We start from the raw sequence: 27,540 nt of genomic DNA on the forward strand, positions 1-27,540 counted from the left end.
AGGGGGGCTCTGAAGGGTCTGGGGGTGTCAGGGGGTCACTCTGAAGGGTCTGGGGGTGTCGGGGGGGCTCTGAAGGGTCTGGGGTAGTCAGGGGGTCACTCTGAGGGGTCTGGGGGTGTCAGAGGGGGCTCTGAAAGGTCTGGGGGTGTCAGGGGGTCACTCTGAAGGGTCGGGGGGTGTCAGGGGGGGCTCTGAAGGGTCTGGGGGTGTCAGGGGGTCACTCTGAGGGGTCTGGGGGTGTCAGAGGGGGCTCTGAAAGGTCTGGGGGTGTCAGGGGGTCACTCTGAAGGGTCGGGGGGTGTCAGGGGGGGCTCTGAAGGGTCTGGGGGTGTCAGGGGGTCTGGGGGTCACTCTGAGGGGTGTGGGGGCGTCAGAGGGGGCTCTGAGGGGTCTGGGGGTCTCTGTGTGCCTCTCTGAGGAGCTTGGGGACCTCAGAAGGTTGCTCTGGGGAGCTGGGGGTGTCAGGGTGCTGCTCTGAGGGATGTGGGGGGGGGGGGTCTCTCTGTGCCTCTTTGGGGGTGTCTCTGTGTGCCTCCCCAAGGGGTCTGGGTGTTCCGGGGGGGCTGCTCTGCCTGGCCTGGTGGTCTCTTGGTGCCTGTCTGGCAGCCTTGGGGGGGCTGCTCTGATCCCAGATGCCTCTCCAGAGGCTCTGGGGCCTCACAGGGGTCTCCTGATAGATGTGAGGATTCCCTGAGGGTCGTTGGGTCTCACGCCCCCCCTTCTGAGAAGCCTGGGGGGGTTTACAGCACCTCTTTTTTTTTGGGGGGGGGTGGTCCTGGTGCCTCAGGTCGCCTCTCTGAGGGGCTCTGGGTCCTTGTGGTCTCTCTGGGATCCAGGCATCACCTCGGTGGGCTGCAGGTGCCCCCTGGAGCCTCTGTCTGCACCTCTGGGGGGCTTGTCCCCAGGGCTGAGGGTCCCCACTTGGGTCCATGGGGCTGTGCCTTGGTGCACCAAGGGGGGCAGGCTGTAATTAATCGGGATAATTAAGCTCCTGGCCTTCCTTAGTCAGCATATCCACCCCCTCCCCCCCCCCAAACACCTGCCTGTAGGTGCCAAGCTCTGCTCCCCCTTCCAAGCCTTTCCCAAGTCACTGCTGCCTTCTGTTCCCTCAGCTGATTGATCCCAGCAGGAGGGAGGGCAGGTGGCCTGGCTCGTTGCTCTTAATGAAGCTCATTAGTGCCCAGGAGGGGTTGGAAGAGCCCCCCTCATCCATGGGTCTGGGCTGTCCCTTTGCCCCCCCCCTCCTGGCCTGAGGAAGGGGGTCCCAGGGCAGGGTCCTGGGGTGCTCCTGGTGGGATGATGTCTCCCCTGAGGTGGCCTGGCTGGAGCAGTGTGGGGGAGCTCCAAGGAGTCCCCAGGTTGTCCCACCAGTGCTGCAGTGTTGGGGGGTCCTCCCTGCCTGTCCTGAACCCCCCCCAAAATTCCCTCCAGAAGCCTGGATAGCTCAGCTGGGAGAGCATCAGACTTTTAATCTGAGGGTCCAGGGTTCAAGCCCCTGTTCAGGCGAAGACTCTTCTCATTTAAGAGACCAAGGGCAAGAACATGAAGCCTGGTGGGAGTCACAAGAGCTCTTGCTTCTTTTCCCACACGGATCTTTCCAGGACCTGCTCCATCCCAGCAGCATCCTCTTCTCCCAGTGTCCCAGAGGGAAGGATCCCGCGTGGGATGAAGAGGACAGGTGTGATATGGAGGTACACACAAAACCAGGGAGAAACAGGATGGATGGAAGAGAGAAACACAGCAGAGCTGGTGGGAAAGGGGCCAGGGCTGGGGAAGAGAAGGGGGGGGGGGCTTGTTGCTCCCACCCTAGGGGCTGAACATGGAGCTACTGGGGGCAGATATATGGTGGGACCCCCAGCCATACCCTTGGCCTGCCCTAGGCTCTCCTTGCACCTTCGGCTGTTCCCCACCCTGCCCTTGCTCCCCATCCCTTCCCCTTGCTCCCCATCCCTTCCCCTTGCTCCCCTTCCCCTTGCTCCTCTGCCCCTTGCTCCCCATCCCCCTGCCCTTGCTCCCCATCCCTTCTCTTGCTCCCCATCCCTTCTCTTGCTCCCCTTCCCTTCCCCTTCCTCCCCTTCCCTTCTCCTTGCTCCCCATCCCCCTGCCCTTGCTCCCCATCCCTTCTCTTGCTCCCCTTCCCCTTGCTCCCCATCCCCCTTCCCCTTGCTCCCCATCCCCCTGCCCTTGCTCCCCATCCCTTCCCCTTGCTCCCCCATCCCCCTTCCCCTTGCTCCCCCATCCCCCTGCCCCTTGCTCCCCATCCCCCTGCCCCTTGCTCCCCATCCCCCTTCCCCTGCTCCCCATCCCCCTTCCCCTGCTCCCCATCCCTTCCCCTTGCTCCCCTTCCCCTTGCTCCCCTTCCCCTTGCTCCCCTTCTCTTGCTCCCCCATCCCTTCCCCTTGCTCCCCATCCCTTCTCTTGCTCCCCTGCCCTTGCTCCCCTTCCCTTCCCCTTGCTCCCCTTCCTCTGCTCCCCATCCCCCTGCCCTTGCTCCCCATCCCTTCTCTTGCTCCCCTGCCCTTGCTCCCCTTCCTTTCCCCTTGCTCCCCTTCCTCTGCTCCCCATCCCCTTGCCCTTGCTCCCCATCCCTTCTCTTGCTCCCCTTCCCCTTGCACCCCATCCCCCTTCCCCTTGCTCCCCATCCCTTCCCCTTGCTCCCCCATCCTCCTTCCCCTTGCTCCCCATCCCCATCCTTACTACCCCCTGCCCCCCCCAGCTCCCTTTTGGAGCCCATCCAGGTGCTGAACCCCACTCTACCTTGCGGGGCAGCTGCAGACACCCCCCCCCTACCTCCACCCCCAAACCCCACTCCCCCGGGAAGGGCTGTGGGGGCTGCTTCCCCCCTCCCCCAGGATGCGGATTTGCCAGTGGCTGGGAATGCCGGCCAGGCAGAGCCAGCCCAGCCCCGCGCAGGGAAAGCAGGACCCCGTTTCACCCTGTGCCCACCCCACGACCCCCCCAACCACCCCGGGGTGCAGGAGGGTGATGTTTTTTTCCATTCCAGACACCCCCAGTGACCCACGAGCTCCTTTTATTGGCCCGACGAGCTTTGCTCCCAGCCCTTCCGCGCGGCTCGGGCCGAGCTCCGGCCCGCGACACCGCCCTTCATTTCTTGCCAGCAAGAAAACAAAGAGGTGATTAATAAATAGGAAGCTGATTTGGGGGGGGGGGGGGGAGGGTTAGGGTCAGGCAGAGCCACGGGCAGGGCTGTGCCAGGCCCCAGCCTCGGGGAGGCAGGGGGGGGAGGGCATGGATGGCAGGGGGGCTGCAGGCAGGCAAGTGCTGGCCCCACGGCCACCACGGGCAGGACAGGCTGGCCCTGGGGGGGCCCTGGGGGGCTCTGGGGGTGCTGCCATCCCCGGGAGGGGTTAGGGGGGGGGGGATATAGCAATCTCTATTTCGTTACATTAAAATAGACTATTTAAAAAAATTCTTTCTAGTCGTTTTTAAAAAAAACCCGCGGCGTCCAACCTCGGCGGGGCCGTGGAGCTGCCCCCCCCCTCCGTCACCCCCGGGGGGGCTGGGGAGATGTGGGGTGGGTGGGGATGGACCCCAACTCAACTCACCCACCCCCCCACCCCAGGCAGCCCCAGCCTGGGGAGGTCTGTGCCAGCCTGGCCCCAGGCACTGCAGTGGGTGCCCAGGGTGGGTGCTGGTTGGGTGGCCACCACGGGTGACAAAGCAGGTGTGGGGGGTGGGGAGGGGGCAGCACCCTCTGGGACCCTCACCCCGGGGGGGATTAGATGACGTGGCAGCAGTTGAACTGCCCCAGGGAGAGGAGGTTCTCCTTGGAGCCTGGCTGGAGTTTGAAGGCCAGGGCTTTCTCACAGAGTGGGAACTGCAGGAGCCTGTCCCGCAGGCTGCCCCCCTTGCTCTTGCCAGGGTCCAGCTTGATCACGTTCTCCGTGCCCCCCTCGGTGCCCCCCAGGCCTGAGCTCTCCCCCGACTGCTGGGACGGGCTGGTAGATGCTCCCTGCTCTGGGGACTTGTCCGTGGGGCTGGGGAGGGTGACAGGGGCCATCTCTGCCCCCCGCACCCATGGGACCCCAGCAGAGCCGCTCTGGGCTGGCGGGGTGGCTCCCCGTTCCCCTGGGGGCTCTGCTGAGGAGCCTCCAGGATCTGTGTCCTCCTCCCTCCTGGGGGGCTCAGCTCCATCCCCCCACATCACCAGGGGACCCCGGCTCAGGCCCTTCCCCACCCAGGCTGCCCCCGGGCGCCCACCCCGGCCCCCCAGCTCAGCCCCCGGCCCCCAGACCTCCCCGCGGGCGCGCAGGAAGGCTCCCATCTGCTCCTGGTTCAGCGAGCTGCTCTTCCTCTCCATGGCGCTGGGCCTGCCTTCTTCCTCCTCCTCCTCCTCCTCTTCCTCCTCGCAGATCTGCTGCAGGGCCGGGGTGCTCTTGGTGATGGTGGTGTCTACAGCTGGGACCTTCAGCAGGCTCCCCGGGGGCTGCCGGGTGTCCCCTCTGCTGGGCAGGGAGGGCAGCCGGGCCCCCCCCAGCGAGGCCATCTGGCACCTCCGTGAAGGGTGAGATGCCAGCAGGGCTGCCCAGCGGGCTGAACGTGCCTGATAAGTTGGTCCTGAAACAAGGAAGGATTGGAGGTGTTGGTTTCCAGCCCGACATCCCGAGGTAGAGAACCAGGGACCAGCCAGGATCGGAGGTGCTGTGAGGCGAGGGGGGGGTTGCCGTGGGATGATGCGGGGGGACACAGCGGAAGCAGGGGGGTGCTGCTCACCTGCTCTGTACCTCCTTGGCCAGGTTGTAGACGAGGCTGAGGTGGTGGCCCTGCTTCTCCTGCTTCTCCTGCTTCTCCCGCAGCATCCTCTCAGCCAGCAGGAAGTAGGTGGCCGTGATGTGGTTGTAGCGATCGGCCTCCAGCGCCCTGCGCGGCACCGGCTCAGAGGGATCCCCCCCCCCCAAAACAAAGCCTCTCCTGGGGTGGGGGGGGGGGGGCTCCCACCTTGGAAACATCCCTCCCCACAACTCACTCCTGGATGGCGTCCCGGTCAGCGATGTTCCCGCAGGTCATGGCCCGCAGGATGATCTCGTGCTCCTCCTGGGAGAGGCGTTTGTGGGAGGTGAGGGGCAGGCGGCAGCGGCTGGCGGGGGACGGGTCCACCCCCTGCAGCCACGCGTGGGCCTCGATCTGCTCCAGGGAGGCTCGTTGCTTGGGGTCCCGCTGCAGCATCCTGGAGATCAGACTGTGGGGGTGGGGGGGGTGTGAAAACCCCAAACTCGGCAGATTTGCCCCCATTTCCCGCCTTTAGCTCCCAGGTTGGGGTGGGGAGGGAGGGTCTGGGGGTGCTGCTTACTCAGCGCACTCCGCCGAGACGTGCGGGGGGACGGTGTAACGACAGTCCATGATCATGGTTAGGGTCTCGCTGTCGTTGGCCTCCTGGAAGGGGGGGTGGCCACACACCAGCATGTAGAGGATGACCCCCAGGCTCCAGATGTCTGCAAGAAGCAGCAGGTTTGGGCCCATCGTGGGGGTGACCCCAAGGGGAACCGCCCCCCCCCCCCCCCCCCCCCCCCCCCCCCCCAGCCCCCACTGCTGATCCAGCAGAGACCAGGGCTGGCTGGGATGCTCCTTGGAGGTAATGGCTCCCAGGTCCTGCCCTGTGGACTAGGAGATCCTGGCCCCATCAATGTGGGGAAGGGCCTTGCCCACCCTCACATCCAAGCAGGTCTCAATCTTGACCAAAGCACCTAAGTCTTAGGTTCCCCTAGAGGGGACAGGCCCGAGCTCTGTCCCCCCCTGGTCACCCACCTGTGGCACCATTTCACTTTATTCCTCAGCTTCCCGGTTCCCAGATCCCACCACAACCATCCTGGCACTGGGCTGTGCCAGCAGGGACACCAGGGTGATGGGACAGGGCACACAGCACAGGTCTGAGCTCTCCAGCCACTCAGGCACCAGCAGGATGGCTGCACTGCCCTGGGGACAGGGACTGAGCCAGCAGCACCTTCACCAGCCCCTCCTGACCAGCACATAAACTCTCCATGGAAGCACTTTTTCTAGGATGCTGAGCACACCCCGGGGCTCTCAATACCTTCAGCTTCTTAAGTCAAGTGCCTGTGTTGGAACATGTCTCATCTGTGCTGCTCTTCTCCCTTCATTCCCCTTTGCAAAGCCACCAGCTTATTTTTCTATCCAGCTCCAGAGCTGCCTTTTCCCTGAGCCAAGGCTGAGCTTTTTCCTTGAAGTGTTTTGTTTTGCTAAATCCTCCTGCCCCAAATTCCAGCAGAGCTGGCTCAGGTCCCACTTCCCTCCCCCTGTCCCTGCTGTCCTAGCAGAGCCTCTTGGTGCCCCCAGCCTGGCTCCCCACACCCCAGGGCAGGCTCCCCAGCTCCTGTACGCCCTGGCCAGGGGAGGAGAGGCACTGGGAACCACAGAGAGGAAGTGGTTTTCAGGGCGGGGATGCAGCAAAGGAAACTTTGGGAGCTCCTCCACCCAAACACCAACATCCCGAGCGGGTTTCCTTCCGCCATCACCCCCACACACACACAAGAACCCCTCGTGCCAGCTCTCCGACAGCTGCACCCACCCCGGGCTCACAGCCTGCTTGGTCATCTTCCTGGCACAAACCATCGCTCTGTGGGATCTCAGGGAGGACCACCCTGTGCCAGGGTGGGCGAGCACTCAAGGGACAGGATTCCTCCCTGTGGGGACAGCGATGCCACCGGGGCACTGGCGCTCCCGGTGCAGGGGCCAAAAGGAAGGTGGCACCTGGCTGGCAGGACCACAGTCCAGGCAAGGGACACACAGGAGGCATCTCCTGAGGGTTGAGCACCAGCCCTTACCAACAGCTGGGGCATCATACTCGTCCCCCAGCAGGATCTCAGGTGCCGAGTAGGCCAGCGAGCCGCAGCTGGTGGTGAGCATCTCGCCGGGCTGGAAGCGGTTGCTGAAGCCGAAGTCGGTGAGCTTGACCACCCCTTGCTCCTGGAAGAAGACCACGTTCTCGGGCTTGAGGTCACGGTGCACCACGTGGAGCTTGTGGCAGTAGGAGATGGCGTGGACGATCTGGGCGAAGTAGTGCTTGGCCCTGGCCTCGGCCAGCCCGCCCTCGTGCCGCATGATGTGGTCGAACATGTCGCCGCCGTCGCCCAGCTCCAGGATGAGGTAGAGCTTGGCGTGGGTGTCGATCACCTCGTAGAGGCGCACCACGTTGGGGTGCTGGACCAGCTTCATGCAGCACACCTCCTGCAGCAGCTGCCCCGCCGCCCCCCCGGCCAGCTTGCTCTTGTCGATCACCTTGACGGCCACGCGCTGCCCGGTGAAGACGTGCCGCGCCAGCTTCACCACCGCAAAGTGGCCCTTGCCCAGCGTGCGCTGCAGGTCGTACAGCCCCGCGATCTGCCCCTCCCCGCAGCCCTGGGCCATGGCACAGCTCAGGGTGGGCAGCGGGTGCTGGGGGAGGGAGGGAGGGAGGGAGGGTGGGGGGTGATGAGCATTTGGGGCAGGGGGACACCTCCCACGGACACCAGCAGGAGAGCGGAGTCCCCAGCATCCCCTGCACCTGCCGCTTCCCAGCATCCCAAGATGTCCTAGGGGATATCTAGGGATGTCCCCCCAGCACCCTGGACATCCCAGAACTCCCACCTCCACTCCTCAGCTTGGGTTGCCCAGTACCCCCCATGCAACCTCAGTACCCCGACGCCCTCAGTCCCCAGCACCCTGGGCACCCCCGTGCCCCACAGCACCCCCCGGAATCCTGATTCCCACACCCAAGTCCGCAGCACCCCAGGCACCCCAATATCCCCAACTCCATGTCTCCAGCACCTTGGCTACCCCAAAAACACACCTCCAATCCCCCATCACCCTGGGCTCCCCCATACCCTACCTCTAGGTCCCCATGATCCCAACACCCCTGTCACCCCCAACACCCCCACCTCCAGATCTCCAGCACCCCTGTCACCCCCAATACCCCCACCTCCAGATCTCCAGCACCCCTGTCACCCCCAATACCCCCACCTCCAGATCTCCAGCACCCCTGTCACCCCCCAATACCTCCACCTCCAGACCTCCAGCACCCCTGTCACCTCCCAATACCCCCACCTCCAGACCTCCAGCACCCCTGTCACCCCCAATACCCCCACCTCCAGGTCTCCAGCACCCCTGTCACCCCCAATACCCCCACCTCCAGGTCTCCAGCACCCCTGTCACCCCCAATACCCCCACCTCCAGGTCTCCAGCACCCCTGTCACCCCCCAATACACCCACCTCCAGGTCTCCAGCACCCCTGTCACCCACAATACCCCCACCTCCAGGTCTCCAGCACCCCTGTCACCCCCCAATACCCCCACCTCCAGGTCTCCAGCACCCTGTCACCCCCCCAATACCCCCACCTCCAGACCTCCAGCACCCCTGTCACCCCAATACCCCCACCTCCAGGTCTCCAGCACCCCTGTCACCCCCCAATACCCCCACCTCCAGATCTCCAGCACCCCTGTCACCCACAATACCCCCACCTCCAGGTCTCCAGCACCCCTGTCACCCCCCAATACCCCCACCTCCAGGTCTCCAGCACCCCTGTCACCCCCCCAATACCCCCCACCTCCAGACCTCCAGCACCCCTGTCACCCCCAATACCCCCACCTCCAGGTCTCCAGCACCCCTGTCACCCCCCAATACCCCCACCTCCAGATCTCCAGCACCCCTGTCACCCACAATACCCCCCACCTCCAGGTCTCCAGCACCCCTGTCACCCCCCAATACCCCCACCTCCAGATCTCCAGCACCCCTGTCACCCCCAATACCCCCACCTCCAGACCTCCAGCACCCATATCACCCCCCAATATCCCCACCTCCAGGTCTCCAGCACCCCTGTCACCCCCAATACCCCCACCTCCAGATCTCCAGCACCCCTGTCACCCCCCAATACCCCCACCTCCAGATCTCCAGCACCCCTGTCATCCCCAATACCCCCACCTCCAGATTTCCAGCACCCCTGTCACCCCCAATACCCCCACCTCCAGATCTCCAGCACCCCTGTCATCCCCAATACCCCCACCTCCAGATCTCCAGCACCCCTGTCACCCCCAATACCCCCAGCTCCAGGTCTCCAGCACCCATGTCACCCCCCCAATACCCCCACCTCCAGGTCTCCAGCACCCCTGTCACCCCCAATACCCCCACCTCCAGGTCTCCAGCACCTTGGCTACCCCAAAAACACACCTCCAATCCCCCATCACCCTGGGCTCCCCCATACCCTACCTCTAGGTCCCCATGATCCCAACACCCTGGGTACCCCCAATACCCCCACCTCCAGGTCTCCAGCACCCCTGTCACCCCCCAATACCCCCACCTCCAGGTCTCCAGCACCCCTGTCACCCCCCCAATACCCCCACCTCCAGATCTCCAGCACCCCTGTCACCCCCCAATACCCCCACCTCCAGGTCTCCAGCACCCCTGTCACCTCCCAATACCCCCACCTCCAGGTCTCCAGCACCCCTGTCACCCCCAATACCCCCACCTCCAGGTCTCCAGCACCCCTGTCACCCCCCAATACCCCCACCTCCAGATTTCCAGCACCCCTGTCACCCCCAATACCCCCACCTCCAGATCTCCAGCACCCATGTCACCCCCAATACCCCCACCTCCAGATCTCCAGCACCCATGTCACCCCCCCCAATACCCCCACCTCCAGATCTCCAGCACCCCTGTCACCCCCAATACCCCCACCTCCAGGTCTCCAGCACCCCTGTCACCTCCCAATACCCCCACCTCCAGGTCTCCAGCACCCCTGTCACCCCCCAATACCCCCACCTCCAGATCTCCAGCACCCCTGTCACCCCCAATACCCCCAGCTCCAGGTCTCCAGCACCCATGTCACCCCCCCAATACCCCCACCTCCAGATCTCCAGCACCCCTGTCACCCCCCAATACCCCCACCTCCAGGTCTCCAGCACCCCTGTCACCCCCAATACCCCCACCTCCAGGTCTCCAGCACCTTGGCTACCCCAAAAACACACCTCCAATCCCCCATCACCCTAGGCTCCCCCATACCCTACCTCTAGGTCCCAACACCCTGGGTACCCCCAGTACTCCCACCTCCAGATCTCCAGCACCCATGTCACCCCCCCCAATACCCCCACCTCCAGATCTCCAGCACCCCTGTCACCCCCCAATACCCCCACCTCCAGATCTCCAGCACCCCGTGTACCCCAATACTCTCCCCTCCCCAGCACCCCTCTCACCCCCATCCTCCCACCTCCAGCACCCCAGACACCCCCTCCACCCCCCCACCCCCTCCAGCCTCCCATCCCCCAGCACCCCGGACACCCCAAATCTCCTCCCATCCACTCCCCATCGCCCCCACCCCCCCAGACACCCCCCTCCAGCCCCCCCCCTCCCCCCCCCCCCGGCGGGGCCGCGCTCACCGGGAGCTGAGCGGGGCTGCGGCTCCGGGCGCGCCCGCCCGCTGACGTCAGGGCGGCCCCGAGCTCGCGCCTTAAAGGGCCCCGGAGCGGGGCTGAGACCGGGGCGATGCTCATCGCACCTCCCGGGGGTTGGGGGGCGGGTAGGAATCCGCGGGCAGCGCTGCTTTCCCCCACCCACCCCCCACCCAACCCCCCCCCGCGTTTCGGCAGCCGCCGAGCGGGTCCCTCAGCCCACGCCGGTCCCTGTTTTGGTGGGGAGCGGGCGGGGATTAGCGGGAACGAGGGTGGCTAATGAGCTAAATGAGCCGGCTGGGCCGCTTCCAGGAAGGGAGGGCGAGCCCGTGGGGCAGGCTCTGTGGGTCGGGCTCCTCCTGCCCACCCGCGACCACCCGCGACCCCGGCTCGGTGCTTCTCGGTGCTGCCCCAGAGGAGCAGCGAGCCGGGGGTGCAGCCCTGGCGCCTCCCCCCCCCGACCTGTTCCCAGCCCTTTTTTTCCTGGAAGCGGCCCGGCAACCTCGTTTAGCTCGTTACCGGCCGCGGGGACGGGCACAAAGCGGAGCGGCAGGTGAACGAGCTCCGAGCTCGGCCGCCTCCGTTGCCGCTAATGGCTTCCCAGAAATCCGCCTCCCCCCCCCCCTCCCCGCAGGCTGCGAACAGCCCCTGGTCAGCGGGGGTCCTGGGGTGGTGGGGCCAAGCACGGGCCGGGGACCCCACGCCTGGGTTGGGGGTGGAGGAGCTGGGAGGAGAAGGGGGCTGGATGGGGTACCCAGGTTCTGGGAATGGGAATTAGGGGGGGGGGTGCTGAAGCTGTCTGCAGTGCAGGAGGAGGCTTTGCCCAGGCGTGTGGGTGCAGGAGGCAGTGGGGTGCTGGGGGTGGGGGTCCCGGCTGGGTGCTGTGCAGGGCTGTCCTGGCTGGGTGCTGTGCAGGGGGTCCCGGGGGTCCCAGCTGGGTGCTGTGCAGGGGTGTCCCTGCTGGGTGCTGTGCAGGGGTGTCCCTGCTGGGTGCTGTGCAGGGGTGTCCCGGCTGGGTGCTGTGCAGGGGGTCCCTGGCTGGGTGCTGTGCAGGGGTGTCCCAGGTGGGTGCTGTGCAGGGGGTCCCGGCTGGGTGCTGTGCAGGAGTGTCCCGGCTGGGTGCTGTGCAGGAGTGTCCCGGCTGGGTGCTGTGCACGGGTGTCCCAGCTGGGTGCTGTGCAGGGGGTCCCAGCTGGGTGCTGTGCAGGGGTGTCCCTGCTGGGTGCTGTGCAGGGGTGTCCCGGCTGGGTGCTGTGCAGGGGTGTCCCGGCTGGGTGCTGTGCAGGGGGTCCCTGCTGGGTGCTGTGCAGGGCTGTCCTGGCCGGGTGCTGAGTGTTTCCAGCCCTGAACCCCTCCCATGTCTTATCCCCCCATTTCCTTGCAGGGCTGAAGCCACCCACGGACACGGGGATTCCCAAAAGGAGCCAAGGAGGTCACAGTGGAGGCCCCATGAGCAGCAGCTCCCTCCACCTCTCTAGTCTGACCTTGTCCTTCTCCTGAGGGGGTGCTGGGTGCTGCACCCAAGCTGTGGGTCCGTACCCTCTTGGGCCTGTTGTCCACGTTGTCCTTTGCTCCTTGAAAGCCCTCAGCTGAGGAAGGAAGCACAGGGTCATGCTGGGCTGGGATGCAGCAGCCAGGACATGTCCCCTGCAGCCCTGGCTGGTGAGAGGCTGCAGAGATGCCACCTCCAGCAGTGCCTGCCCAGTGACACGCTGCCTGGGGCTGCCTCTGGCTCTGCCACCAAATATGGCGAAAATAACTTAATCGACACCGATGGGATGGGGATAAGCAGACACTGCCCTAGCGCGCCCAGGAGACGGGGGATCACTCCTCCTAGCGTATCCTGAGTTGCATTACAAGCAACAGGTTTTTTCAAATGTTCCTGTTGTTTCAATTATTTAGCGTCAAAATGCACAGAGCTCTCGCTTTTGGTTGCTCATGAAGTTTAACCTTTACATTGATCGCCTCCCCTTAGGATCTTTCGAGGTAGATAACCTCATACCTACTAATTTCTAACAAAAATCATTGCTCACCCTCTTGGTTTTAGGTCACAGAACCACCAAGGCTGGAAAAGAGCTTGAAGATCCTCAACTCCAGCCTATGACCAAACACCACCAACCACACTGGCTAGACCCCATGGCACTGAGGTCCTTGATGTTCAGACCAGGTTGGGATGGGGAAAGGGGACATTCAGGCAGTATAACTGGTTACTGTGACCTGGGCCACCCTGTGATAGATTCAAGATTGATGATTGTATTATTCTTTCCACGGTAGCTGCTTAAGCATAATATCTTACTCTTTATTTAACACTAGACCTTAGTTACTTGTACGTACCCCTTGTCTAGTACCTGGGGTTTCTGTAACTGCTGAAGTCAAACACAACCTCCCACTCCCCCTCCCAACATGATTCCTATGTGAACAGTTTCTCCTCAAAGCCTTGCCTTGGTCAGGCCCTCTAAATCATCAACATTTAGTCAATTCTGTAACAGCTCCCTTGGGGTTTTGGAGTGGCTCTCAAAGGTCTTGGCAGCAAGAAGCTCAAGGAGACACACAGAGCTGTGACGGCCAGGGTTGGAGCTGGGGAGAATAGAGCAGCCAGGCTCTTTCCCTGGTGGATCTCAGGAGCTTCTCAAAGCCATGGGAGCTGCTTAAAAAGCACCTGGCTCCAGGGAGATGGTGGCTCCAGAGCTGCTAGCTGCAGATTTCCCAAAGGATACATGAATGGAGATGGAGCTAGCAGAGGTGAGAGCCTGAAGAATGGTGATGGAGGACTTGAGAGGCTCTGGACTATGGCTGGACTCCTGCCAGGAGCTATGGATGGGCAATATTCCCTTGGGAAACCAGCAGAGAGCTCGGTGTAGCTTTGGTGAGGAGCCTGCAGCCCTGGTATTTCTCTAGCCAGAAACTGGGTGATGCCCTCAGGCTCAAGTGCTGGCTGGGAAGGGAAGCAGCCTAGGAGGGTGGTGGGGGTTGCTCCCACCAAACCTGGGAGTCTGGGGCCAGTGGGGACCACTTCCTCCCCGCAGCTGTGCAGGGAGCAGAGAAGGAGCTTTCCCTCCCACACCTTGCCTCTCCGGCCAAACAAAGCCCTGTTCCCAGAGAAGCCCACCTACCTGGTCGTTAGCAGAGTCACGTGGCTGCACTTCATTAATAACAAGCCGATATAAATCCCGGGAAGCATGTGGGGAGGAGGACCTCGAGGCAGAGAGTGGCAGCAGAGCTCCCAGCGAGCTCGGCGGAGCAGCCAGTCCCTTCCGCGCAGAGAGGTCAGTGCCAGCAGGGGAAGGGTCTGGGGGCATTTGGGGTGTGATACCCCCGGCCGTGGGGCTCCCCATGGCACTGAGGGGTCTCCCAGGTGTTTTTTTGGGGGGGATGGGGAGGTGAGGAGGGGTCAGCATGGCTCTGGGCTGCCCAAGTCAAGGCTGGAGACCTTGGGTAGGTGGCCAACCCTGTGGCACTTGCTGTTCCCCAGCTCTGGGCATGATCTGCCCAGTCTTCCCAGTCCTTCCCAGCGTGGTCTTCCTTCCCACTGAGCCCCCTCCAGTCCAGCCTCCCCTTCTTCTGGGTATTATGGATTCACCATCACCTTCCTCCCCTCTGCTGCATCCCTCCGTGAGCAGGGAGGGCACCCTGGTGAGGGGGCATCTTCTGATGGTGGTGTCCATGTCCCAGACAGTGGAGGCTCTGCATCCCGACGATTCCTGCCTGGAAGTCGGGTGGCCAAGTGTTGGTGGGTTTTTCACAGAATCATGGAATGGTTTGGGTTGGAAGGGACCTTAAAGATCATCTAGATCCAACCCCCTGCATGGGCAGGGACACCTCCCACCAGCCCAGGCTGCTCCAAGCCCCATCCAACCTGCCCTTCAACACTGCCAGGGATGGGGCAGCCACAGCTTCCCTGGGCAACCACAAGAATGTGACCTCATGGGGGGGTGCCCCATGGCATGTGTGTTCACTCTGGAGGATCCAGGTGAAGCTCCCAGGCTCGTGGCGGCCTGAGAAAGGTTCTCAAGCCCCAGAGAGCAATCAGTGACCTCGGGCTGGTGGTGGCTGTGCCAGCAGAGGCTGCCCAGACACGGCGCTGTCCAGGGAGCGACAGCAGCAGGGGCTGGGCTGGCAGGAGAGCTGACACTGGTGGGACCCCTCCGTGCAGATTGTCCCCAGGACCATGCTGAACGTGCTGCTGCTGTGCTGTGGGCTGCTGCAGGGCATCCAGGCCGTCCTGGCTGCCGACCTGGGCCACGGCCACCTGCAGAAGGGCATGGAGGGGGCAGACCGAGGTCACTTCTCCAGCCTGCTGCGGGAAGTCAAGGAGGTGTCTGCAGCGCCGGCTGGTGAGTCCTGTGGCCCCTTGTCCCCTCACCAGCCACTTGCTGGGACATCCAGGGCCCCCAAATTGATGTGGGGACTCCCCCAACCCGGGGTGAGGTTCCCTTAAGACAGAGCAGCTTCTCCTGTCGCTGGTTACTGAGAGCAGCCTGGCGTGGGGGGATTATATTTGGGGACACACACAAAACCAAATGATGGTGGGGGGCTTTTTTTGGGGGGGGGGGGCAGAGACAGATGACCATGGGGAGCAGAACTGGGGGCAGACCCCCCAGCAGCCTCCTTGTCCAGCCTCTCCATGTCTCACAGGAACTCCACCCAGGCTGTGGTTTGAGCAGATGTCCCGGGAGCTCCAAGAAGCTGATGGTGACCTGGTGCAGAGAGGCAGCGTGGTGGAACCACAGGTACTGCTCCCCGAGCTTTCCCACAGACACCCCAAAGAGCTGGGGGTGGCCTCAGGACACAGCAGCCTTCCCTGTGCCTCCCCGGGAAAGGAGGATCTGCTTGTCACCTGCTGGGGAGCAGCCAGGGTTGGGATGAGCTGCAGGGGGCTGAAAGGAGGGTGGTTCAAGTCTGCACTCCTGTGTCCAGTTAATTAATTATCCACAAGGCAGCCCAGGAAGCCTCCACAGAGTAGGAGCTTGCTGGGCAGTGCTGAATCTGCCCTGGCTTGGACCCTGTTGCCCCTGTCCAGGCAGGAGGCGTGTGTGTGCATAAGTAAATGTGTGCATGCAGGCCCTGAGACGTGGCGGAACAGGCAGCGGTGCCCACCAAGACCCTACAGGGCTCAGGGGTGATTTTTAACAGCCCAAGCCCGGAGCTGAGCGTGACAGAATTCCCCACTGCTGGCAGCAGCAGGTTCCAGCAGCCAACCCCCCCCACCCCGGCTCTCTCTTCATCGCTGCCTCAGCACCAACCCTTTCCCCTCTCCCTCCTCCTCCTCCCTCGGGCAGGGGGTCTCCGCAGAGCTCCAAGCTGAGGGCAGAGAGCAGCGCTCCCCTCGCCGCTGTGTCCGTCTCCTGGAGTCCTGCCTGGGCCAGCAGCTCCCCTGCTGTGACCCCTGTGCCACCTGCTACTGCCGCTTCTTCAACGCCGTCTGCTACTGCAGGAAAACCAGCAGCAACGTCTCCTGCGGCAAGAACTAGCGCCAGCGGGCTGCCCGCTCCTTGCCCACCCCTGTCGCCCCCTGCTCAGCTCTAATAAAGCAGCCGTTAGCAAAAAGCCATGGCGGGAAGGGGGCTGTGCGCCCGCTGGGGATCTCGGGGGAGAGGGATGAGGGTTCCTGCATCCAGGTGGGCACTGTGTCATGGAATCATGGCATGGGTTGGGTGGGAAGGGACCTTCAAGATCATCTGGATCCAACCCCCTGCATGGGCAGGGACACCTCCCACCAGCCCGGGTTGCTCCAAGCCCCATCCAACCTGCCCTTCAACACTGCCAGGGATGGGGCAGCCACAGCTTCCCTGGGCAACCTGGGCCAGGCTCTCACCACTCTCACACCAAAGAATTTCCTCCTCATGTCCAACCTCAATCTCCCTCTTCCAGTTTTCATCCCTTCCCCCTTGTCCTCTCCCTCCCTGCCCTTGTCCCAAGCCCCTCCCCAGCTTTCCTGGAGCCCCTTCAGGCCCTGGAAGCTGCTCTCAGGTCTCCCTGGAGCCTTCTCTTCTCCAGGCTGAACACCCCAACTCTCCCAGCCTGTCTGCAAAGCAGAGCTGCCCCAGCCCTCCCATCATCTCCGTGCCCTCCTCCGGCCTCTCTCCACCACCTCCACGTCCCCTTTATTTTGGGGGGCTGCAGAACCGGACCCAGCAGAGCACAGCCCCCCCCACCCCCACCCCCCCCCCCATCTCCAGGCTGCTCGCTCTGCTGGTGAGGCAGCCCAGGGTGGGCTTTTTCTGGGCTCCTCATCCACCATCCCCTTCCAACCCTTCTCCCCCCCGGGGCTCTCTTCACCCCATTCCCCCCCTCCACAGCCTGTCATTCCACTGAGGATCCCCCCGACCCACCATCATCATCATCATCCCCCCCCAGCCCCCCCAAATCGCCTCAGGCTCTTCCCGCCCTTTCCCGCCCTGAGGGGAAGGGGGCGTGGCCAGGGAGGGAGGGGAGGGGCCCCCGCGTCACTCCCGCTCGCGGGTCACGTGACGCGGGCCGCCCCTCCCCTCGCCGCCGCCGGCCGCCATGTCGTCTTTCCCGGAGCTGTATTTCAACGTGGATAACGGCTACCTGGAAGGCTTGGTGAGGGGTTTCAAAGCTGGCGTGCTCCGCCAGGGGGACTACGTCAACCTGGTGCAGTGCGAGAGCCTGGAGGGTGAGTGGTCGGCGGGGCTGCTGAGGCGGGTGGGACATTTTTCACACCCCCCCCCCCCCCCACTTCCATCCTGAGGGGAAGGCCCGGCCGGTGGGCTGAGGGGAAATGGCCCGGGAGGGGAGGCTGGAGAGGCCGGGGGGAGGTGAGGGGCTTGGGGAGGACGGAAGGAGCTGGCAGCGGAGGTTGGGAGGCGCTGCCCTCTCCTCACCCCCCCTGGCTGAGCAGCCCTCCCCTCCCGGCTCCGCTGACTCAGTTTCCCCGTCAGCCCGGCCGCCGGATGGCAACAGCTGAGGCGGCGGTTTCAGCTCCCGCTGCTTTCTCGAGGTGGCCCTAGAGCCGCGGCGCCTGTTCGGCCGTGGTTTGGGAGCCGGGCGGGTTGGTCAGGCTTTGCTGGCAAGTCTTGTTCGGTGCTTTCACTTCCTAAATGGCAGGCAGTGCAGGAAACCTTCTTCAGGCCTGAAATAAGCTTATTGGGGTGATCTGACTTAATCCCTGATACCTGTGATCGGTTTTTTGAGGGGATCAGGTCATCTAGGAAAGTACCTGCTGTTACTGAAAGGTTGCTAGTGAAAAGTTCCACTGCAGATCTGGGAAAATTCACCAGTGAATTACCCTTCACTTGTAATCTTGAGTCCTATTTTAAGGCTAATTTCCACTTCCAGTCATTGTCTCTTTTCTAGGTGAGCTCTCCCGTACCTGGAGAGCTGTAAAGGTTTTGCTCTGTGATGCTCATCACCTCTGATCAGCTCATCATCTTAAATCAGTCAGAGCTAAACTGTTCCTCTGTATCAGTGACCTGCTTAACAGTTTTCACTCACTGGTGCCCAGAACCTGGATCACAAATCACAAAGATCAAAACCAAGTCTCTATTGAAATAGGTTAGAAACACATGTCCAGAGATGTCAGTTGTTTTGATCAATGGGATTATAATGATTAGATCATTCTTTCTTCCAAAAATATTAGTTAAGCATCAGCTCTACCTTGGTGGTCATTGTTGAGCAATTTAAATGAATATTGAAAATCTAGAGGGGTCCTTGGCCAGCTGAACCCTAGGTGTAAGTTACCTGAAGCTGCTCAGGCAACTGTTAAGCAGCAGAATGGGAACAGAGTGCCACGATGTGCTTCAGTCTCTGCCTTAAAAAAATACCCAGGATATTTCTACTCAGGACAGAAGTCCCTTTTCAGCCAGACATTTCTGCAGCTCTCTGCTCACAGCACTCTCCGTTGTTCCTGCTGTGGAGCCCAGGGCCTGAAAGAGGGTGATGGGTGGTATTTCTGCTGTCTTGCTAGTCACAAGTCTCAGCATGCTCTGAATTTTGTCACCTTCCCTGCAGAGAACTTCCTCTTTTTAGTCTTTCTGTGTATGCAGTGTCTTTTCTCCTTTCTTGGCCTCCTGAACCAAGCTGTGTAAACTTAGCTGTCCCTTGGAGTGTTTTTTTCTGCTTTTGGAATGAGTCAGTCTGGAGTTCCTGTGTGTTTGTTTTGGTGTCATTACTGTCCCATGCTTGACAACTCTCTGGTGGCTGCTGCTCTGCTCCTTATCAAGCTCCCTCCAGAGCCCCAAGGCTGTTCCGGGTTCACTGCCAGCCTTGTTCCTCCTCCCCTTGGGTCTCTGTGCCCCTGACTAGTGTGCTCTTGTAAGAGGGATTTTCCTCCAAAGGAATGTAGCTGTTGATCATTTTTATGGGTCTGTGGTCAGACCATTCCTTTCCTCTTTCTCTTTAGTTCTGATTTGCCCATTTCAGTGTCTGTTTTCTGTGCTCCACAGGCTTTTCACCTGTGTTCTTTCTCTTCCCCGATGCTGGTCTGCACTAAATCTTGTTAGCAGCCAAAATAAGTCATGGGGCACAAAAGACTCCTACATTCTTCCCTAGCATTTCTGTTTGGTCTTTGCTGCCACCTCTTGTGTGAGTCTGGCTCTGCTGTGAGTCCCAGTCCTGGAATGCAGGACCACCTTGGCCACAGGGAAACTCTGAAGGAGTTTCAGAAGGCTGTTCTGTGCTGGCCCTGGGAATCCAGCATCCAGCTGCTCGCTGGTGTTGATGTGGCTTGCCGGACATTCCAGGTCTGAAATGCTGCTCCCTCATGTGTGCTTGGACCAGTCTGGAAGCACAAAGGAACTGAATTCTCTGTTTCAGGCCTTGGACTGACAGCTTAGTGCTGCTGGAAGGGAGAGATCCTGCTTTTCTGCTTGATCCTCTGTCAGCTTTGCTTGTCTGGTGGCAAAGGAAGCTCTGGAGCTTGCTTCTTGATGAGTTAGAAAAAGAGCCAGGCAAGCTCCTCAGCTGGCTTTAGGAAGGGGCAGGAAAACGTGACCAGGATTGAGAGGAAGATGTGAGAGGTGTTTTGGCTTCAGCTTTCTCTTGAAACCCTTGGCAATATTATGTTCAATCCCTTCTTTCAGCTGCAAAAGTCCCAGGCTTTGGTTGTTTCTCAGGCAGAGGTCCCTGGGTGCTGTGCACCCCGGCTCGGAGCCTTCTTGGCCTTCTCTCCTGGCCAATTCCTGCTTCTGACACAAGGTGTCAGTGAAGGACTTGGAGCTGTTTTCCTCTGCTTCCTTGGTGTGAGCATAGATCTGTTCCTGAGTGGAGTCTGTCCTGGATAACCAGACTTGTGTCACCCAAATTTCGGTGACGGTGGGGAGCCACCTCCAGCTCCTAAAAACCCTGGTGGCCTGTTAGAGGTCTGGTGTCACCTCTGGAGGATAAAAAGCTGTTGATACAGTTGCACAATGGTGCTGCTTTTAAGAACAGAGTTCAGGCTGGGATTGGAATGCAGGTTATCAGCAGGCCTTGCTATTGGTCTGCAAAAATATGTGGAGCCTGGGAAGTGCACAGATACATCTTCTTTAGAAACAAGGATTTCTTTACCTTCAAGTCAGTGTTCATGAGCCTCCTATTGCAGATGTTCCTCTTGCTGCCACAGCAACAGTGTAAAAAACCCATTTCTTGCTGCCTTGTGACTGCAAGAAAGGTGCTTGGTGTGGTGGCATTCTGCAGCAGGATGTGTCACCTTCCAGCTGGGCAGTGAGGCTGTGAGCTGGCCAGCTGATAAGGAGCAGGAAGTTGACTCAAGCTTGTTAGTGTGGGCCTCTGTTGGGAGAGGCTTTCCAGAGGCTTGAAAACTCATCTTTTTTCAGTCCTTGTAACCCCAAGGTAGTGGTGTCGAGTCACATCAGCTTGGGGAAGAGCAGAGTAACTATCTGAGCCCCAGAGATGTATGTGGGAGGTGAAGGGTGAATAGGAGAAGAAAAGAAGCAAAGACATGTGATCCTTTTAGAAAGAAAAGATTTCCAAGGCTGCAGGTCTCTCTCATCTGCTCAGTTTGGTCCATGGACCTATAGGATGCATGTGAGACATCAGAGAGCTTGAAGCAAGAAGGTCTTGTCCTACTTGCAGGACACTTGCCCTATACTGCTGGGCTGCAGGCCAGCTGGAGGGCACGGTGGTCTGCCTGAATGGTGCCCTCACATGTGCTAGAGCCTTGTTGTCTGTCAAACTGATCTGTAGCATTACATGGTGAGCACCAAACAGGGCTGGATGATGTGGGATAAACCCACTGGCCAGGTTAATTGGATGGTTTTGAGTCCTGAAGAACATTTCCAGGGTTGCTTGGCGTAGCCCTCACTGCCCAGAAGGGAAGTGGTGCTTCCAGTCAGCTCAGTGGATTGCTAAAGGCTTGCTGTCCTAAACACCTCTGCCCTGAAAAGTCATCCACTTCTCCCCCACCTTCTCCTCTTCCCTGTTTCTCCACACAGAGGAGAGGTGATGAAATGGGTGGAAGTGTGTCTGCCTTCCCATTCTCTAACTGTGGGACAACTAGATGCCCCAAAGGAAAGACCTCCCTGAGCAGAGCTGGGGGCTCTTGACCCAACAAGTGGATGCTGGGGACCATGTCCTCTGTGCACCAGGCTTCTGCTGAGGGCAGTGCCTGCTTTTCTTCTCATAGTCCCAAGGGGTTTTTGTTCTGTCCCAGGCCACCTCTGCTTCATGGTGTTACATACTGAGTCTTCTCTGTATCTCCTTTGGCTGAGAGAAGAGCAGGAGGGGGCCGTGCTGCCCTTCTCTCTTCCATTTTAGCACTGTGGTCCTGGAATTTGGGGCCCAAAAGGCTGGAGCTGGGCTTCTCTCTCATCTTAGTGATGTGGGCAGTGTGTCTTCTCTTGTGTAGAGAAGCTGCGTTGCTGCTGGAGCTACAGGCTGCCTCCAAGAGTGCTTTTGACACCTCCTTCCATGGTGGAGCTCACGCTATTCTCCTGGATCTGAAGGGAATGGATCTGGTCTTTTGTACAACCAAGCAAGAAGAGGCCACTTGATAGTCCTGAAGTGTGACTGTGCTTGGATCCATCTGGAACTCTGAGTGTGGTTCAGTCCCAACCCCACACTTGGTGGGTGTAGAGGTCAAGCCATAATATGGTAGGGACCTTTCAAAAGCAGGATGGCGACACTGTCTCCTGACATGGAGGAGCCCTTTGTGTAAAGCTGATCCTTCCTTACTGGGATGGTGCAGGAGGACTGGCCCTGTCCCCAAGACCTTTCATCTGCCAGATGGGGCAGAGCATATGGGAACAGTGATACCTGGAGAGAGCACTGACCATTCCTGTCCTATGAATGCTGGCAGCTTGTGCAGCAACAGAGCAGGAGCCCAAAGGTTGTCCTGCTGGCCTCAGTGCTTTGTCCTTCCTGCATCCTCCAGTATAACCATTGGCTGTGGCTGGCTAATTAGCTGTCCTCTTAAAACAAGCTCAAGGAAAACATTATTTATTGGAAGGAAGATGGCACTTCCATGGCCTGCTAAATCATGGTGGCAAACAAACACTGTGGTCTCTGGCTTCCTGCAGGGTTCAGCAGAGGCTCTTTGCTGTTTGTTCTGGCTTCCTTTACTGGGCAGAGACCTTCTTCATAGCTTCTCCTCGCTGAACTTCAAACAGCAGCTGAGGTCAGCTTCTCAGCACTGGTGCAGCTTCAGCTCTTGTTTGGGTCCTGCCCCTCGTTAGAAGATGATGGTGTCTGGGTTTCCTGGCAAGAAGTACCTCTCGGCAGCCTGTTGGTGTTTTTTGTGTTGTTTTTCCTCTGCTGTTGGCTCCTGTAGTCTGAGGCTGCTTTCTGCCCTCTTTCTCTTGGCTTCTGAATCATTTGCCTCTCCCTTAAACCACTGTACCAGGTGCTGGGCCAATGTCCTGGTGTCCTGTACCCCTGAGATTACAGCTGTGACTTAGTGTGCTTTGCTTTTAGAGGAAGAAGAGTACATGGGGTGAAGCTCACTGGAGGTGCAGGCAGATGAGGAGGGGTTACTTTGCCCTTTGGATCAGGGAAGGGACCTCTGGTTGAGGGGCTTCTACAGAAAAAGGTCTGGCCCTGCTGGGTTTGAAGCCCTGAGGGGGGTGAGTTCCTCTCCAGGAAGGGCTGGGCTGGAAACACAGTCTGCTGTTTGGTGCCGAGAACGTCTCAGAGGGATGAAGAGCTGGAGGTGAGACACAGATGAGGGAAAGGGCCAGAGAAGACAGTTTGTGTCCTGCTGTCTCCCAGGAGAGGTGGCATGTCACTGTCAGTGGTGTGCAGCCATAGAAAAGGTGTTAAATTTTGTGGGGAATGAAGTGTCTCTGCCTGCTTCTCCGGTGAGATTTGAGAGGGCCAGCTTCAGGAGTGTCTGAGGTGGCTATAAACAGACAGCAACAAGGTAGGTGGTGGTGACTGCAGCCTTCTGAAGGGAGACGTGGGCCATGGAGCTGATCTGCAGACTGCTGTGTAATCCCTCAGCTACTCCACTGCCTCGGGCCTGGGAGATGGCAAATGATACTTTAATTTTATACACGCAGGGGTGGCCCCAGCTGCTTTGGAGGGAGATGTGGAGGGTATGGCAGAGAATTGTGTGAAAATGTCAGCTCGGAAGTTGTGAAAGCTGAGTCTGTGCCTGAGAGCACAAGTCAGCCCTTGCCTGAAGTGCTGGAGCCCCTAACTTGGATGGAGAGCTCTGCAATGCAGTTCTGGGAGGATGCTGAGGGAGGAAGGGTTGGACCTATGAACTGGTGGGGCCATGGGTTACACTGAGTAGGGCTTACAGGACAGGCTTTCATGACTGCCAGATGTCTGAAAGGCTGAGAAATGGCTCAATGCCCTCTTAGGAGAGAGCAGACTCATAGGAGGGGACAGTAGCATTACCATGAATCTGAAATCCCTCAAGGAATCATAGAATCATAGGGGGACCTCTGAAGATCATTGAGTCCAACCCCCCTGCTGCAGCAGGAACCCCCAGGGCAGGTCACACAGGAACGTGTCCAGACAGGGCTTGAAAGTCTTCAGAGAAGGAGACTCCACAGCCTTTCTGGGCAGCCTGTCCCAGGGCTCTGTTGAGGTGGAACTTCCTGTGTTGTCACTTGGTGCCATTTCCCCTTGTCCTGTCACAGGCACCACTGAAAAGAGACTGGCCCATTCTTGACACACACCCTGCAAGTATTTATAGACATTAATCATGTCCCCTCTCAGTCTTCTCCAGACTAAACAGCCCCGGGTGTCTCAGCCTTTCCTCATAAGGTGGGTAAGTTCAGTCCTTTCATCATCCTCATAGCCTCTGTTGGACTCTCTCAAGTAAATCCCTGTCCCTCTTGAACTGGGGAGCCCAGAACTGGACACAGCACTCCAGATGTGGTCTCACTAGGGCAGAGTAGAGGCGGAGGAGATCCTCCCTTGACCTGCTGGCCACACTGTTCTTAATGCACCCCAGGATACTGTTGGCTTTCTTGGTCATGAGGGCACATTGCTGTCCCGTGGATCATTTGTTGTCCACCAGGACCCCAAGGTCCTTCTCCATGGGGCTGCCTTCTAGCAGGTCAACCCCTAATCTATATTGGTGCATGGTGGTGTTTTTTTTTGTCCCCAGGTGCCAGAAATGCCATCTGGAATGTCAAGGTGTGGTGTTGGCACAGGGCTGTGTTGAATTAAGCTTCAGTTGCATTTCTGTCTCATGTGAGTCCAGCCAGCTGCAGTGAAACCAGAGGGCCTAACCCCAGAGCTGAAAGGAGGTGGCTGCAAGTCCATGTCATGGTGATCTCAAGCTCTACCCTACTTGACTGCTCAGCAGAAAAAGCTGTCGTTCTGACAAGTCATAGTGCTCTTGCACGAGGCAGCTTTCTGGGAACTGTCACCTGGCCATAATTTACTAGCTTTTGCGGGGGAGGAGAGAGAACAAAAGCCTGGTGGTAATTCAGCCACTCCCTTGCCAAATGCTGCCTCAGTCTGGCTCTTCAAGAGTGTGAAATGCTTGGGAAGATGCTGAAACAGGCCAAAGTCCCTCTCAGGAGTGATGGCTGGGTTGAGGCTGTGTGGTGAGGAGCTCTAGGTGCAGGTCTGTCCCCTGTGCAGCTGGGGAAGAGGCACAGCAGAAGGTTTGCACCAGCATCTGATCCACAGGCAGCGTGTGGGTGCTCTGGCAGCCACCCCTGCTGAGGTGCTGCTGCTGCCAGAGGGCGGCTCCAGCTCGGCCTGAACTTGTGTTAGGAAATAGGAACTTGAACTTTTGGAGAGCTTGGGGCTTGCTCAGCAGTGGGTCCATTTATTAGTCACCGTGCTACTGGGACAGCTCTTTTGGCAGTGGATTTGTGAAACCACGGGATTAGTCGGCTTTTAACTGAGAAGCCTGACATGTGAATGGTCCTACTAAAAACTCCCAAACCCCCTTGGCTGAGGCTCAGTGACCAGCTCAGTGGCTGGAGAAGGACAGGCTCATGTAAGGCCATGGGATGCATTGAGTCAGGGTTTATAGATCCAGTCCAGTTTTTGGAAAATATGTTCTGTCTGCTTGGATGCTAAGACATTCAGAAGAGTTTCATTCCTGCAGTTTGTGTCTGGCTTTCTCCCTGAAAATGAATTCCAAGTGTTATATAAACATGGCCCTTATTCCAGTTGCAACATAATGTTGTGCTGGATCTTGTGCTGTGGAGCTGGGGGGGCAACTCTGAGCAGGACAAAATGCTCTGGCCAAGCAGCTCATGGGAGCTTGCTCAGAGCTGGTGAGAGAGAGGCTACAAGGAGAGACTCCACTCTAAATGCCATGCAGCTCCTACCTCCTGGAACTGGGTGGTAGAGCAAACTCTGCTTTTTGTGTCACCGGGTCTCTTGGAGCCTCAGAAGTTAGAGCAGAGTTTCAGGTCATGGTGACACCAAAAGGAACTGATGGTTTTACTGGAGCAGAGTTGGAGCTGAGGAAGCAAGCTGGAAGCTTTGGAAGCTTCCCTGCTGAAGTGAGACCTGGTAGGATGTGCAATAGCTGCTTCCTCTCCAAGGTCCTGTACAGCTGCAAAACAACATCACATGCCTTTTGGGGCAGGCTTAGTGTGCAGTAGAGCTCTGCACAATGACAGAGAACTGAAAGTAGGAGGTACCTGAATGTAGCTCCTGCAGTCCCCTCTGCCTTCCCTTGCAGCCTGATTTTATGGGTGCAAGACTCCTACCACGACCCTTTTTCCTGTATTCATTGAGCAGGTGCTAAATTTTGCTCCATGCTAAAAGCAGACTAGTAAAAGACCTGGTCTGACATAGAACTTCATTTCCAAAACTCATAATCCAGGAGCTTTGAGAAGAGGGACTGCAACTCATTAAGATGTAATTCTGGTAGATTTCCCCTCCGTAAATATATCTTAGCTTTCAAAAAATCAAGCAATTGCAAAACAGATGAGTGAGAAGTCTTTGCAGGCAGGGTGCTGCCTGGAAGCTGGGCTGTTTGCAGGGTTTAGGACATGATTTCTATCAGTAACAATCCCCTGCAGGCTGAACGGAGGTGAAGGGCACTAAGTTTTGGCACACTGGACTTTCTGGCAAGGTTCATTTACTGAACTCTGCTGTCTTGAGTTCTCCAGACCACATTTTCCCACCTTGAAGGTTGGTGATGTTTCAGTAGAGTGAAGCACACTCTGTTTTTTGCAGTGTGCAGTGGCAGGACAAGGGGCAATGGGCACAAGCTGGAGAAACTTCTTTACTGTGAGAGTAACAGAGCACTAGGACAGGCTGCCCAGAGAAGTTATGGAGTCTCTTCTGGAGACATTCCAAACTCACATGGATGTGGGATCTACTGTAGGTGATCCTACACTGGCAGGGGGGTTGGACTAGATGATCTCCAGAGGTCCCTTTCAACCCCCACAACTCTGTGACTTTGAGGAGCAGAGGTCTAGGTCAAGCTTTGGCTGTGTTTCAGCCATGATGTGTGTTGTTGGGCAAGTACCTGTCTTTGCTGCATCCAGGATTCCTTACAGAAAGTCAGAGTACCACCAAACCCTCCTGTAAACTGTGGAGAAACATGACAGCAACTGAGTGCTGTTCAAGTCTTTGGCCTTTTCTTCCCCCCTTTATAACCGCTGTGCATTTCCTGTGAGACTTGGCAGTGGCAACATCTTGGTAACTAAAAAAACCACCTTTGCCAGACCTCCTTGGAAACCCAGAAGAGTTAAAGTCAGCTTGAAAGCTGTTTGACCCTCCCACCCTTTGGGCTGAGGACACTATCCCACTGCACAGTCCAAGCTCCTTGTGGAGCCTAGTGTGGAGGATGCTCTCCAGCCCGTGTATCCAGCATCTGGGTGTAACAGGAAAAGCTCCAGCTCCTCAAGCTGGGCTGAGTCCTTGCTCTGACCCTGGTGCCCTGGATGCTCCTGCTGCAATGCTGAGGGCTCCTATGGTTCAGTGGGAGGGAAAGGCAGCCTCAGCACTTCTGCTTCAGAGAAGCCAGGGAGAAACGTCTTTTTTCTTGTTTTCCCTGGACGATGAGTTCACATCTGGTTTGACTAAACTCTTCCAGCTACTCTCCTTTCCTCACAAAGGTCTTGAATCCCTACGAGGGTGCTTGGCTAACTGGTCCTCTGAGGTGAAGCTGAAGGGAGGTGAACATTATGTACCAGTGCAACTAGTAGAGCTTTGAGGAGTAGGATTATATGACGTTCCTCAGTTCTGGATTCAGTTTTTCCATGGAGACACTTAAATGCTTTTGGCTCAAATAGAGCTTTTATCTTGACAGAGCTCAGCATGTTGTGGTTGCTTGTTGGCCAGGACAGCAGCTTGGTTGGGCACCTGACCTGCAGCGAGGGTAATGGCGGAAACAAAAGTTTCCTCTGCTTGAAACTGGAGGAGGGGAAGGCTTCTGAGCATGTTCCTCCATCCTGGGCAGGGTTTGCCTACCACATGAGACAGATATCAGTGGCCTTCTTCTTCACCAGACACTCTCTACCTCTCAATGCCTGACTTCTCTTGACCAGTGCAGTCAGTTGGACTGATGTGATGGTGTAACAGCTGCTTTATCGCGTTGCAGTTTGTGTCTTTTTGGCTTTGAAAGCTTCTTAGATGCTTCCACATCACTGGTGTCTGAGGAAACTTGCTTGTGAGTGCACATAGGTTCTCAGGCATCATTGCCTCAGAGAAGCCTGCAACCAGAGCCCTTTGGGCTAGAGGGAGTGCTTAAGTTTTTGTTTTCTAGATTTCTAGCAAATACTTCTAGAAAATCAGCAGCCTTCCACCTTGATCAAGC

General features: G+C 58.7%; 4 protein-coding genes and 1 non-coding gene across 7 annotated transcripts in view; 3 read left to right on the forward strand and 2 right to left on the reverse strand.

Annotated features, from left to right (window-relative positions):
• SETD6 (SET domain containing 6, protein lysine methyltransferase) overlaps window positions 1–1,190 on the reverse strand; it is an 8,317-nt gene extending 7,127 nt beyond the window's left edge. The window contains exons 1-2 of one of the 3 annotated variants that reach the window (XM_051629248.1): window positions 1,044–1,183; window positions 750–964 (exon numbers count right to left, since the gene is read on the reverse strand). In XM_051629248.1, the coding sequence (XP_051485208.1) occupies window positions 750–931 (182 nt within the window). In that variant the 5' untranslated portion in view covers window positions 932–964; window positions 1,044–1,183. Of the gene's footprint in view, window positions 1–749; window positions 965–1,043 lie in introns of all 3 variants that reach the window. The other 2 variants (XM_051629249.1, XM_051629254.1) reach the window with 2 other exon arrangements.
• A 243-nt stretch (window positions 1,191–1,433) lies between these two features.
• TRNAK-UUU (transfer RNA lysine (anticodon UUU)) lies at window positions 1,434–1,506 on the forward strand. The gene has a single exon. It is a non-coding gene; the product is annotated as a tRNA-Lys (tRNA).
• Window positions 1,507–3,014: 1,508 nt separating this feature from the next.
• Window positions 3,015–10,542, reverse strand: LOC127389080 (SNF-related serine/threonine-protein kinase-like). Its single transcript, XM_051629235.1, is given in 7 exon segments — window positions 3,015–4,492; window positions 4,494–4,578; window positions 4,735–4,881; window positions 4,988–5,200; window positions 5,312–5,453; window positions 6,801–7,410; window positions 10,383–10,542. Coding segments are annotated over 7 exon segments (2,064 nt in total). The 5' UTR covers window positions 10,497–10,542; the 3' UTR covers window positions 3,015–3,739.
• Window positions 10,543–13,450: 2,908 nt separating this feature from the next.
• AGRP (agouti related neuropeptide) lies at window positions 13,451–15,925 on the forward strand. Its single transcript, XM_051629413.1, has 4 exons — window positions 13,451–13,660; window positions 14,548–14,728; window positions 15,030–15,124; window positions 15,674–15,925. The coding sequence occupies exons 1-4, from the start codon at window positions 13,574–13,576 to the stop codon at window positions 15,863–15,865; spliced, it is 555 nt and encodes a 184-aa protein (XP_051485373.1). The 5' UTR covers window positions 13,451–13,573; the 3' UTR covers window positions 15,866–15,925.
• Window positions 15,926–16,862: 937 nt separating this feature from the next.
• Window positions 16,863–27,540, forward strand: part of ATP6V0D1 (ATPase H+ transporting V0 subunit d1) — a 37,426-nt gene continuing 26,748 nt past the window's right edge. The window contains exon 1 of the mRNA XM_051629393.1: window positions 16,863–17,031. Within this exon, the coding sequence (XP_051485353.1) occupies window positions 16,902–17,031 (130 nt within the window). The 5' untranslated portion in view covers window positions 16,863–16,901. The remainder of the gene's footprint in view (window positions 17,032–27,540) is intronic.

The sequence above is a fragment of the Apus apus genome, chromosome 11 (genome assembly GCF_020740795.1).
Source record: "Apus apus isolate bApuApu2 chromosome 11, bApuApu2.pri.cur, whole genome shotgun sequence".
NCBI lineage: Eukaryota > Metazoa > Chordata > Aves > Apodiformes > Apodidae > Apus > Apus apus.